This window comes from Lactuca saligna, chromosome 4 (genome assembly GCF_052625555.1).
Source record: "Lactuca saligna cultivar CGN05327 chromosome 4, ASM5262555v1, whole genome shotgun sequence".
Taxonomy (NCBI): Eukaryota; Viridiplantae; Streptophyta; class Magnoliopsida; order Asterales; family Asteraceae; genus Lactuca; species Lactuca saligna.
The window spans coordinates 6,550,545-6,564,182 of record NC_136420.1 but is presented as its reverse complement, the minus strand read 5'-3'; the positions used below and the strand labels follow the sequence as shown (position 1 = coordinate 6,564,182).

Genomic DNA, 13,638 nt, shown 5'->3' with positions numbered 1-13,638 from the left:
AAAGCATTTGATCGAATTGAGATAAAAAGTTGCATTTTAAGGTAAATAAATCCAAATTATTAAATCTTTACCTCCCTAGATTTGAAACTTAAGACCTCTTTAATAGATTTTAAAGGCAATGTCAAATAACTGACAATGAATTATCGGATAATCGATACAATAGTTTGGTCGTCACAAATCTATATAAGTTGAATGATGATGCTTTGTAATAGGCTATAATTTTTTTATATACTTCATTCGTTCCAAAATTATTGTCCACGTTTGATTTTTTAAATTTTTCTATGTCAACTCTGATAAAAAATAACTTTATTTATTTTATATAATCTTTTATGAAACTTATAACAATGAAAATATATTTAAAAAACAATCTATTCATATATCTTGCATAAAAAAATTATATAACAAAAAATAAATTATTTGAGGTCAAAGTTGAATAAAATAAACTTAAAAAGTCAAACCTAGACAATAATTTTAAGACGGAGAAAGTATAAATTTAGCTAATAATGCATTTAGGAACAATGTGAAGTTATTGTTGTCCATATTGTAACGCTCTAAATTTTTAAATAAAATTTTCATTTTTAAAACCACACAAAACTGATTTCATATTACTCAAACCCAAATTTATAAGTTGTTTAAATCATAAGATAACAAAATGTTTGACAATATCCCAGAATCCTCAAAAACATAATCTCTAGCTAGTGTGTACAATCAAATCGTCGCCTTTTCACAAACCCGAGAGATACCTGAAACACATTTCACATAGCATTGTAAGCACGAAGCTTAGTGAGTTCCCCAAATACCACACAAATAATTAACCTATCATGGCTATACTCGATAAGGACCCTCCAGTCATGTGTCTCAGTGAATATCCTCTGGTCTCACAGCTCGTGTTGGACCCTCCAGTATGGTATCTCAGTGAGGACCCTCCGGTCTCACACTCGGTTTGGACCCTCCGGTCCTATCTCAATAAGGCACAGAATAATATACAATATAAATCACAAAGATAAAATGCATGATATCACATAACTCATAATAAGCACGTAAGACACTCCAGTCAATAACTCAGATAAGACCCTTCGATCACACAATATTACCACTTAGGTAAGTATAGTGAGAAAACTCACCTCGTAATTAAGCAAGTATGTCTCGTACTCAACGGTAGGTGTAGACTCTGCCTACATATATCATAATCATCTCTAATTAATAATTAATAATAACAAATCCAAGATTGTTAAACTGCTCCTCTACTAACTCTCGGAAAGGGTGAAAGACCATTTTACCCCTCCATGGTCTCCACGGTGCACTTTTGACCAAACCCTAAAAGTCAACTGAAGTTAAGTCAACAGTCCATGTTGACCCAACTCGTCGAGTGCATCTATGCGGATCGCTGAGTTCCTTCGTTTCTCTGAAAAATTAGGAAAATCCAACTCAACTCACTGAGTTGTCTCATCAACTCGTCGAGTTTATAACACGTCCAGACTATCAGGGTAAACCATAACCAACTCGTCGAGTTACCTCAAGTCAATCTCTCATTCAGATGTTTTTAAGAAAGACTAAGGTCCCAAACTCTAGATCTAGCCTTCTAAGGATGAAGTGTCACATAAAGCTACAAGCTTTACGTCCATGCATGGCATCTAGGGCTTAATATGCCAAACGAAGCTCTTTAAGGCAAGGAAGTTTGCCAAAGCTTGATAAATGTAACACCCAAAGTCTTAAAGGCCATGAAAGGAAAGAAAAGCCCTAATTTAAGGGCCGACTCGGCGAGTCCAAGGAGGGACTCGGCGAGTCCGAGCAGGATCCAGGTCTAGTGTAAGCGACCGACTCGGCGAGTCGGTCAAGGTGACTCGGCGAGTCTGGTCTGTGCGTGGAAAACACTAAATTCGGGACTTCGGGCCTATATAAATGTCTTAATCTTCTTCCTAGGGTTCCTTACTGCCTCTTTAGCCCTGGATATCAAACCCTAGCCGTCATATCTCCTAGTTGAGCCTTGGAAGGTGCTTTAAAGCTTGGAAAAGGAAGAAGGAACTTGGAGGAGCAAGAAGGAGCTATAGATCTGGGATAATGAGTTCATTCTGAGCACTTGGAGGTAATAAATTAGTTCCTGGACCCTTTGTGCACCTAGATCTATGTGTGGTTGTTGGGGATCTTTAGCCATAATGTTATTATTTTGGGTTAGAAGCCGGATCTGGAGTTGCTACTTCAGATCCAAGTGTTTTAGGGCCTAAAGAAGCATAAAGTATCAGCCATTCAGTCGATTTTGAAGCCCCCTTGGCCTTACACCCTAGTTTATGACATATTTTGCCTATATCTCCTTCTCTACACGTAAAGTTTGCAACTTTACGTGTGGAATAGGCTTGGGAAGGGTGGATCTACAATTTGGAGTCCATGCATGACTCTAAAATCCTCTGCATGTAAGGAGATCTGAAGGGACTCGGCGAGTCCTTTGAGTGGACTCGGCGAGTAGCATGAAGTTGTGGAGAAACTCGACGAGTGAGATGAACAACTCGTCGAGTCGTATGAAGATTGCCTTGTACTCGGCGAGTCTGTTCTCGGACTCGGCGAGTCAGGTCGCGAAACCCCAAACCCTTCAAGTTGTGACTCGAATCAGTGAGTCGGTTGGAGACTCAGTGAGTTGGTCAGGTTTGGACTCAGAAATCGGTAGACTCGGCGAGTCAGTAGGGGGACTCGGCGAGTAGGGTTGACCTGGAAGGTTGATTTTGACCAGGACTTTGACTTTGGACCAGGGTGGACTTGGTTGTCTTTCGGGGGTCAGTTAGACTCAGTGTTGCATTGATATTGGTAGTTCGGGGAGCAAGAGGAGCAGGAGTTCCGTGAGTTGTCAGGCAGCAACTAGTGAGAGCATCAACAAGTTCAGCCAGTGCAGGTGAGTTTCCCTTTGTGTGAATGGGTCTAAGGCCACAATGCCGGCCCATGTAGTAATGAGTAAAAGACCCGAGGGTTAGCCCTAGGCACAGTATGCTAGTATTGTTTGCAGGACGAGGTCCAGTAATAGCGGGCGGGTGCCCAAGGAATTGTTTATATATGATAGTTTATACTTGTTGTCTGTGTGATACATGTATGTGCCTGGTAGGGAGGTGAGTGTGGGCGAGGTCCCGTATCTCACCAATAGCAGAGTGTGGATGGGGTTCCATATCTCACTAGTAGCAGATTAGGGGCGAGGCCCGAACTAGAACCGGAGTGAGAGTGGGCTAGGCCCGTACCTCACTACCATTAGGAGCATGGACGGGGTTCCATGACTCATCAGTAGTAGGATATGGGCGAGGCCCAGGATAGGCGAGGCCTTAGGACGGAACTAGTTGCATGTGTCAGTTATGTGTTGTGAAATGTGTATGTGTTATTATTTGTTGACGGGCGAGGCCCTGTGACAGGCGAGGCCTAAGTGAAACAGATCTGTATCCGAGCGGGGCCCGAAGCCAGGCGGGGCCTGGAGCAGCGGGGCCGTTGTAGCGGGCGAGGCCCGAGGTAGGGGGCGAGGCCCAAGATAGGGGGCGTGGCCCAGTATGTGCAGTATGTGGTTATGCATGGTATGTGGTAGGGTGGGGAACTCACTAAGCTTCGTGCTTACGGTTTTCAGTTTTGGTTTCAGGTACTTCCGGTAGCGAAGGGAAGAGCTCGGGGTGATCGCATGGCACACACCATAGATTAGACAGCCTGGGAATGTTTACTCTGATAACGAACATGTGTTTTGAAAACTTATACTCATATTGTGTTTTGGAATGATGACTTTACTTTAAGTAATGATTTATTAAAGAAATTTTTGGTCTTAAATTTTGGGTCGTTACAATAAAGCTTGAATCTTTTGGCCTAAGGGACCTAGTATCATCCAGATTTGAAGTCTCATCTTCAGAGCATACTTAAACGACTAAATGACTCAAAAAGAAGGTAGAAATGGCCATAAATCTCTAATGGAGAGATCTAACAAACAAGTGATCAAGATAGTGCCTTTTTACCTCTAAATGTCCACTAACACAGAATGAATGTCGGAGATTCCGTTATTTTTAACCTAGAAATTGTTAGTATCTCTTTTTTTCGTAGATCTAGCCAATATCTCTTTTTTTCGTAGATCTAGCCAATATCTCTTTTTTTTCCCTTAATTCAGTCAAAATATTGAGATTTTTCTGAAGATTCTGTTATTTTTAACCTGGAAATTGTCAGAAAAGACTAGATATTTTCTGAAAAGTTTCACTTTAGTCCTAAATTTTTTTTTTTTGAACATAAAAGTTCTGGTTATTTTATTTTGGCTCAAATTAACAAAATTTTTTTTTTCTTTTAACACAAAATGACATATTATCGTATAAAATCAAATAATTAAGACTTTTCTATTAAAAATTTTTTGAGACTAAAGTGAAACTTTTTAAAAAATATTGGAAAATTTATGACAATTTCCCTTTTTAACCAATAACAAAAATTTGTGACTTTTCCAAAAATTACCTTTGAACTAATGTAGATTGTTATTCATAAATATTGTGACTTTTCCAAAAATTACCTCTAAACTAACGTAGATTGTTATTCATAAATCATTTATCAACATAATACATATTTTTGTTATAAATAAAATAAATACTATTGTTGTTAATTTCTATGAATGAAAATGTGGACTAAGTCAACCCCCCCCCCCCCCCCCCCCCACTAAAAAAATGAAAATGTTGACTAAATATAAAATAAAATAATCATGATTTTTCTGTATATATATATATATATATATATATATATATATATATATATATATATATATATATATATATATATATATATATATATTTTTTTTTTGGACTAAAGTGAAACTTTTTCAAAAATATAGAGACTTTTATGACAATCTTCCTTTTTAACCGATAACTAAAATATTGTAACTCTTCGAAAAAATACCTTTGCACTAATGTATATTGTTATTAATAAATCATATATAAATATAACATATGTTTTATTATAAATAAAAGAAATATTGTTGTTGTTAATTTCTAGGAATGAAAATGTGGACTAAGTACCCCCCCCCCCCATATTACATGCTAACAACTTCAAACTTTCGACGTTCCTCTTATGCATTGTTATTAGTATCATGGTGAGATGCACTATATGGATGTTCCTATCATAATTTTTAACGTAAATATCACCTGACCTTTAACAAGTATTATGTTATTAGCTTATTCCATAAGGGTTTGGAGTTGCTTTGGGGCTAAGCAATTGTAGCTAATAAATAGGGTGTTAGGGATCAAACCATTTTGCTCATCCATTGGCTTTGAATTTTCGATTTTCTCTCATCTTCTACCCACTGGACGATTTTCTTAACCCTCTTCAAGGTTTGTTGAATTTGATCATCTCTCCTAGTTATTTTTGTTTTGCTATTTGGTGTTCTTGGGTATGAACCAAAAGAGAGATTTTGGCTTGGGTCATTTCATCCAAATAAGGTGACAAGAACCAGGTCTCAAACAAAAAGATAATTGGCTTCAAAATATCAGTGTATTTTATATCTTTTTTAGTAGTAGCAGTAAAAGTATGAAACTTGGATCCTTTAGGTTTCATGAACACATAAAAATATTTGTTTATTTTTGTTGCAGAATATCATGTGTTTAGATGTAGAAAACCTACCATTTTTAATGAAAAATTACCTAATAAATATAATTAGTTATTGGATTTTGTATATAAAACTAAGGAAATCTCCTATAAAGTCTCCATATTTTGGGTTAGTTTCCGGTTTAATCTTATATTAAATTTTGTTTACAGAGAAGGATAGAATACCAACTAAAACTTAGAAATTACCATTTTGGTCGATTTCGTAGATCTAGCCAGTATCTCATTTTTTTCCTTAATCCGGTCAAAATAATGAGAATTTTCTGAAGATTACGTTATTTTTAACCTGAAAGTTGTTAGAAAAGTCTTGATATTTTCGGAAAACTTTCACTTTAGTTCTAAAATAATTTTTTGAACATAAAAGTCCTGATTAGTTCATTTTGGCTCAAATTAACAAAAAATATTTTTTTTCTTTTAACACGAAATGAGATATTATCGTATAAAATCAAATAATTAAGATTTTTCTGTTCAAAAAAAAATTGAGACTAAAGTGAAACTTTTCCAACAATATTGAGACTTTTATGACAATTTCTCTTTTTAACCAATAACAAAAATACCTTTGAACTAATGGAGATTGTTATTCATAAATATTGTGACTTTTCGAAAAATTACCTTTGAACTAACGTAGATTGTTATTCATAATCATTTATAAACATAATACATATTTTTATTATAAATAAAAGAAATATTGTTGTTGTTAATTTCTAGGAATGAAAATGTGGACTAATTACCTTCGGGGCTAAGCAATTGTAGCTAATAAATAGGGTTATATGGATCAAACCCTTTTGCGCATCCAATGACTTTGAATTTTTGATTTTCTCTCATCTTCTACCCACTGAACGATTTTTCTTAACCCTCTTTAGGGTTTGTTGAATTTGATCATCTCTCCTAGTTATTTTTGTTTTGCTATTTGGTGTTCTTGGGTGTGAACCAAAAGAGAGATTTTGGTTTGGGTCATTTCATCCAAATAAGGTGATAAGAACCAAGTCTCAAACAAATAGATAATTAGCTTCAAAATATCTGTGTATTTTATATCTTTTTTAGTAGTAGCAGTAAAAGTATGAAACTTGGATCCTTTAGGTTTCATGAACACATAAAAATATTTGTTTATTTTTGTTGCAGAATATCATGTGTTTAGATGTAGAAAACCTACCAAATTTAATGAAAATTTACCAAAAAAATTCAATTAGTTATTGGATTTTGTATTTAAAAGTAAAGAAATCTCCTATAAAGTCTCAATATTTTGGGTTAGTTTCCGGTTTAATCCTATATTAATTTTTGTTTACAGAAAAAGATAGAATATCAACTAAAACTTTGAAATTACCATTTTGGTCGATTTCGTAGATCTAGTCTATATCGCCTTTATTTTCCTTAATCCGGTCAAAATATTGAGATTTTTCTGAAGATTACGTTATTTTTAACCTGGAAATTGTTAGAAAAGTCTCGATATTTTCGGAAAACTTTCACTTTAGTTCTAAAATAATTTTTTGAACATAAAAGTCCTGATTATTTCATTTTGGCTCAAATTAACAATATATATATATATATATATATATATATATATATATATATATATATATTCTTTTAATACGAAATGACATATTATCGTATAAAATCAAATAATTAAGACTTTTCTGTTCAAAAAAAATTTGAGACTAAAGTGAAACTTTTCCAAAAATATTGGGACTTTTATGACAATTTCCTTTTTAACCAATAACAAAAATACCTTTGAACTAATGGAAATTGTTATTCATAAATATTGTGACTTTTCCAAAAATTACCTTTGAACTAATGTAGATTGTTATTCATAATCATTTATAAACATAATACATATTTTTATTATAAATAAAAGAAGTATTGATGTTGTTAATTTATAGGAATGAAAATGTGGACTAATTACCTTTGGGGCTAAGTAATTGTAGCTAATAAATAGGGTGTTAGGGATTAAACCCTTTTGCTCATCTAATGGCTTTGAATTTTCGATTTTCTCTCATCTTCTACCCACTGGACGTTTTTCTTAATCTTCTTTAGGGTTTGTTGAATTTGATCATCTCTCCTAGTTATTTTTGTTTTGCTATTTAGTGTTCTTGGGTGTGAACCAAAAGAGAGAATTTGGTTTGGGTCATTTCATCAAAATAAGGTGATAAGAACAGGTCTCAAACAAAGAGATAATTGGCTTCAAAATATTTGTGTATTTTATATTTTTTTAGTAGTAGAAGTAAAAGTATGAAACTTGGATCCTTTAGGTTTAATGAACACATAAAAATATTTGTTTATTTTCGTTGCAGAATATCATGTGTTTAGATGTAGAAAACCTACCAATTTTATTGAAAATTTACCTAATAAATTTAATAACTTATTGGATTTTGTATTTAAAAGTAAGGAAATCTCCTATAAAGTCTCAATATTTTGGGTTAATTTCCGGTTTAATTCTATATTAATTTTTTTTTACAGAGAAAGATAGAATATCAACTAAAACTTCGAAATAACCATTTTGGTCGATTTCGTAGATCTAGCTGGTATCTTTTTTTTTTCCTTAATCCAGTCAAATTATTGAGATTTTTATGAATATTACGTTATTTTTAACCTGGAAATTGTTAGAAAAGTCTCGATATTTTCGGAAAAATTTCACTTTAGTTCCAAAATAAGTTTTTGAACATAAAAGTCCTGATTATTTAATTTTCGCTCAAATTAACAATTTTTTTTTCTTTTAACACGAAATGATATATTATCGTATAAAATCAAATAATTAAGACTTTTCTGTTCAAAATGTTTTTTAGACTAAAGTGAAACTTTTCCAAAAATATTGGAACTTTATGACCATTTCCTTTTTAACCAATAACAAAAATACCTTTGAACTAATGGAAATTGTTATTCATAAATATTGTGACTTTTCAAAAAATTACCTTTGAACTAATGTAGATTGTTATTCATAATCATTTATAAACAGAATACATATTTTTATTATAAATAAAAGAAATATTGTTGTTGTTAATTTTTAGGAATGAAAATGTGGACTAATTACCTTCGAGGCTAAGCAATTGTAGCTAATAAATAGGGTGTTAGGGATCAAACCCTTTTGCTCATCCATTGACTTTGAATTTTCAATTTTCTCTCATCTTCTACGCACTAGACGATTTTCTTAACCTTCTTTAGGGTTTGTTGAATTTGATCATCTCTCCTAGTTATTTTTGTTTTGCTATTTGGTGTTCTTGGGTGTGAACTAAAAGAGAGATTTTGGTTTGGATCATTTCATCAAAATAAGGTGACAAGAACCAGGTCTCAAACAAAGAGATAATTGGCTTCAAAATATCTGTGTATTTTATATTTTTTTAGTAGTAGCAGTAAAAGTATGAAACTTGGATCCTTTAGGTTTCATGTACACATAAAAATATTTGTTTATTTTCGTTGCGGAATATCATGTGTTTAGATGTAGAAAACCTACCAATCTTACATGGTATCAGAGCTCTAGGTTAAAACTCTGCTGCTGACCACAACCCAAAGCCACCGCCCATCACCTCTGACAACATTCTCCCATAGTCGCTGAAGGTGCTTTCATTATGCTTCATATCATTATCTTACAGAGTTTAAGTGTAATCCAAAATGGATGTTACACTCCTAGGTTTAGACAAAAAAAAAAAGACATAAATGGTCTTTTTTTTTTTTTTTTTTTTTTTTTTTTTTTTTTTTTTAAGTATATTGGTATTATGAATATATTTTGAAAATATAATAGCTTGAAACACAACTAATAGAAAAATTGCATGTTATGTTTCATGAAAATCATGAAAAAAGAGTCTTTACAGATAAATGGTCCCCGTGTCAAGATTTTAGTAAGAAAAAACATGACATAAATGATCCGTTTGGTAATACAATTGTTATTTTAGTAAAAAACAAAACTTCACTATTGTTGAGGTGGTTTGGTTTATAATATTCTATCATTATGTAAATAATGAAAAAAAATCCTTACATAAAATGTTACATAAATTGTCCATGTGGAAGATTTTAGTGAAAAAACATGACATAAATGGTTCATTTTGGTAATAAAATTGTTGTTTTAGTAAAAAAAAAAAAAAAAAAAAAAAAAAAAAAAAAAAACCTTTACCACTCTACAAGTCTACAACACAAAATTAACACCGGTTAATTGATGATTAACACCAAGAAATACAACTATAATAAAAAGAAAGAATCTACTTCCAAACGATAATTAAAGGGAAAAAAAAAAAAAAAAAAAAAAAAAAAAAAGAACATATTGTAAAGAGTTTACGTAAAGTTGGCATGCATGTATCATTAATACGAAGTCTAAATCCACATTTACCTTCATATCATCCATCTATGTCTTCCAACAAAATCAATATGCCATAAATAAAGTAACATCAAATTTATAAAGAAGTTAAGCAACAAATTCAAAATACTTTGGGGACATAAAAACCATTTCTTACGAATTAGGGATTCAGAGGCACAAAGAGTTTTGCACTTGAAATCTTTGAGACCACAAAAAAATATTCTAGGTGTTACCTGTCCTAGTAAGAAACTTATATATTTTTGACTTCATTGAAGAATTTTTACAAACACCTTATAGGCATAATCATAGAACTCGATAGCTGCATAGAGAAGGAAACAAGATTAATGTATATATTCAACCCATAAGTTAAATAAAGAAAAAAGCCTAAAAATAAACAAGAAAGGCTTAATTTATCTTCATAGATCTAAAAGAGCGAAGAATACAAACCAATAGGAAATTTTATGTCGTGATTGTTTCAATTTGCCTTAAATGAACAGAAATTTGAAAATCTACCATTGAAGAATAAGTCTATTAAAAATATCATATTCCTCTACTTTCTCTTTCAAAGATAAGATCTATGATGATTTACTTTAAAAACACACCATTCAAAAAATCTGATAATACCCACTATTACATTGAACTTGTAAAAAAAAATATTTTCAGTTATTACTTAAGAGTGCAGAGAAATAAACTGAAAGAAGAAAATCGTATGTGGGGTTTCTTAACGCATCAGTGAACTAACATTTAGATTTTTGAGAGAGAGAGAGAGAGAGAGAGAGAGAGAGAGAGAGAGAGAGAGAGAGAGAGAGAGAGAGAGAGAGAGAGAGAGAGAGAGAGAGAGAGAGAGAGAGAGGAAAAAAACCAAAAATACGTAGAAAATAAAGACCGATGGTATAAAAATAATTTAACTTTTGATTGTAGAGTGAAAGAGGAAATGACAGATGGAAAAAAAAAGGATTATTTTATTATAAAAGAGATTTTGTATAAACAATATTTAATTTATGATTAAACTATAATATAACTCCAAATATCAAAATTTTATTAGACGTCCCAGATATACCAATATACCATAAAATATATTAAAAGATAACATGTGTGAGTATGATAAAGAAAACCGAATTGGAATGTATTTATTGCTTACTTATTATCCAGATTCAATCTTTGACTATTTGACTTGCGTAAGCGTTTACCATGATCAACGGACGACATTGTGAGACGTGGAAAGCATTGTCGACGCGGGATGCACATATTGGACGGTGCCCCAACTGCTTTGGCACGGTGGCTTTTTGGTTTTGGAGCTTTAGCCGGAAGCCCAAAATAGGTCTTTAGTCAAATTTGAGACGCGGATAACATCTTTAATTTTTAGCCTCTCAAACTGCTTGGATCTTTCAATTTCAAGTCGACTGAATGTTCGACGGATTCAATTTTACTCATCAGTAAGTGAAAATGCCTTTGTTTTGATTCTTTTCTGCTGAGTTATTAGCCTCAAAAACCTAATTTTGCTTAATGTATGGTTAATCGTTTGAAATATCAAGTTTAACGGGTTGCGTGTGTTTCGCTTAATGGTTGATAGAATGAACATGTCTTTGTGATGTCGGATTCCGATGGTTTTGACTTGTTTCTGGTTCACTGATCCATCTGCAATTATCAAACAGGAAATCGGTTGAACTCAATTGAGAAATTAGATGTTCACACCCGATTTAAGTTCGATGGGTGAAAAAGAAGGGAGTAGTAATACACGGAAGAATGTCCAAATTCACGAGATAAACGGACGCCCACGCATTAATCTTCCGGCACTCCGTGGTTTCTTATCACAGTTCCCTGGAAAATTTCAGAAGCATCTTAAGGTAAATCGATTCTTCTGAAAACCTGTAAATCATGTAATTATCTAATCTACCCTTAACATTTTACCACATACGATGCAGTCAAGGTTCAAGAGGCCAACAGAAAAAGAAGGCACAAACAGGCAGATATTCAAATTGAAAGATGCAAAAATCAATCTCGAAAAGCAACTTCAAGCTTGGAGAAACAATCCTGTGTGGAATGATCATCAACCCCCTGCTATTGAGGTAAGAGTTTATTAATTTAATCATTCGAACAAGTAATTTGTACTTATAGATTTGAAATTTTCAGGTCAGTGTACCCAAAGACTCGTTATGCCAACTAAACGTGGAAGTGAATGTTGGTTTACCTCCTGATGCAATATACAACATTGTCATTGATCCAGACAACAAGAGAGTCTTCAAGAACATTCAAGAAGTCTTATCCAGAAAGGTTTTGATAGATGAAGGTTCAAGACAAGTTGTTGAACTTGAACAAGCTGCTTTATGGAGGTTTCTGTTTTGGTCAGGAACAATTTCAGTTCATGTATTGGTAGATCAAAATCGCGAAGATTACTCTGTAAGAAACAAATTTATATTCTAAAAACTATATGATGTTTTATTATCATCTATACACTCAATGTTTATACTGTTTTTGTGTGGTGATTCTCAGATGAAATTCAAGCAAGTGAAACCTGGATTTATGAAAAGATTTGAAGGAAGCTGGAAAGTAGAACCAATCTTGCTTGATGAAAAACTATGTCATCCCTGTAAGCCAAGAACTTTGTCAGAATACATGTCATGTACTCAAGGAAATGGAAGGATTGCATCAAAGGTGACTTTACAACAACTTATTGAACCTGCAATTGTACCTCCCCCACCAATTTCATGGTACCTTAGAGGAATCACTACAAGAACCACAGAAATGCTTATAACTGATTTAATCAATGAAGCTGCCAGAATCAAAGGTGTTTCAGGCACTAATGGTATTATTACCACAACAGAGCCAGATGTTCTATCTGATGAACAACACCAGATTGATGAAACATTTGATATTAAAGAAAGATGGGCGTTAAGAAGACGAACAACACGCAGATCAATGTAAAGAAAGATTGTTTTTTGAGGTATGTAGGCTTGTGGCTATTGTTACTTATGACATTTTTTTTTTTTTTTTTAATTTGTAATTTACCATCTGCATATGCTACTTGATGTTAATGTTTAACTTTCAATTATGTGATCCAGTGCTATACTGACTTTTTTGGTATATATATTTTATGTATACGTGTTAATGTATTTGTAGTTGATTAAGTAATTGATGAATGCCTGCGGGGTTTTTTTTGGTATCGTTTGTATATCTTGCTGATACTTATTGTTTATATTTTTCTAGATTTTGTATTATTTTAATTGGAATCTGTCGTAATGGTCCAGAAGCATGATAATGTTGCAAATGCAAGTATGCACAGCTAAACTACATTCTTGAAATCAACCAAACAAAAGCTGTAGCTATTAAAATTTAAACAATCATCAACCTACTAATATGAACAAACCTAAAACTCTAAACAGAATCTAAACACATCAACATTAAAGTTAATGTGTATCATGAGTAGGAGCAAGATATCCCACACATTTGTCGACCTAGTCGTCAAGAACAAAAGGCCTGTTCATGTAAAATATCACCATACAGAACAGAAAATTGGCGGTTTACTGTGCAAGAAGTGTGGGATATTCAGTCCAAGAAACTGAAACCTCGTAAAAAATAAACTTGTATTCCAATACCATAACCTAAAAAGGAAACATATCCAGTCTAGTAGAAGTCTCCTTGAGCGAGAGAAACGACCTCAGAAAGGTTGATGTATCAGTAGCTTCTTTGAACACAACAGTTGAGCAAAAACCATGGAGAAAAAAAACGATAGAACATATGATGTCTATATACGTAAATGATGTTTG

General features: G+C 32.9%; 1 protein-coding gene across 1 annotated transcript; it reads left to right on the top strand.

Annotated features, from left to right (window-relative positions):
* Positions 1 to 11,150: 11,150 nt before the first annotated feature.
* LOC145041125 (uncharacterized) lies at positions 11,151 to 12,957 on the top strand. Its single transcript, XM_078989063.1, has 5 exons — positions 11,151 to 11,307; positions 11,527 to 11,718; positions 11,797 to 11,940; positions 12,005 to 12,271; positions 12,365 to 12,957. Exons 2-5 carry the CDS (start codon positions 11,557 to 11,559, stop codon positions 12,794 to 12,796), a joined length of 1,005 nt encoding a protein of 334 aa, XP_078845189.1. The 5' UTR covers positions 11,151 to 11,307; positions 11,527 to 11,556; the 3' UTR covers positions 12,797 to 12,957.
* The last annotated feature ends 681 nt before the right edge of the window (positions 12,958 to 13,638 follow it).

Bases quoted from the DNA above. Each gene is read 5' to 3' on its own strand.
- LOC145041125 (XM_078989063.1), top strand. From the start codon at position 11,557: ATGTTCACACCCGATTTAAGTTCGATGGGTGAAAAAGAAGGGAGTAGT. The intron at 11,719-11,796 runs GTAAATCGATTC...CATACGATGCAG, and splicing joins AATTTCAGAAGCATCTTAAG to TCAAGGTTCAAGAGGCCAAC. The intron at 11,941-12,004 runs GTAAGAGTTTAT...TGAAATTTTCAG, and splicing joins ATCAACCCCCTGCTATTGAG to GTCAGTGTACCCAAAGACTC.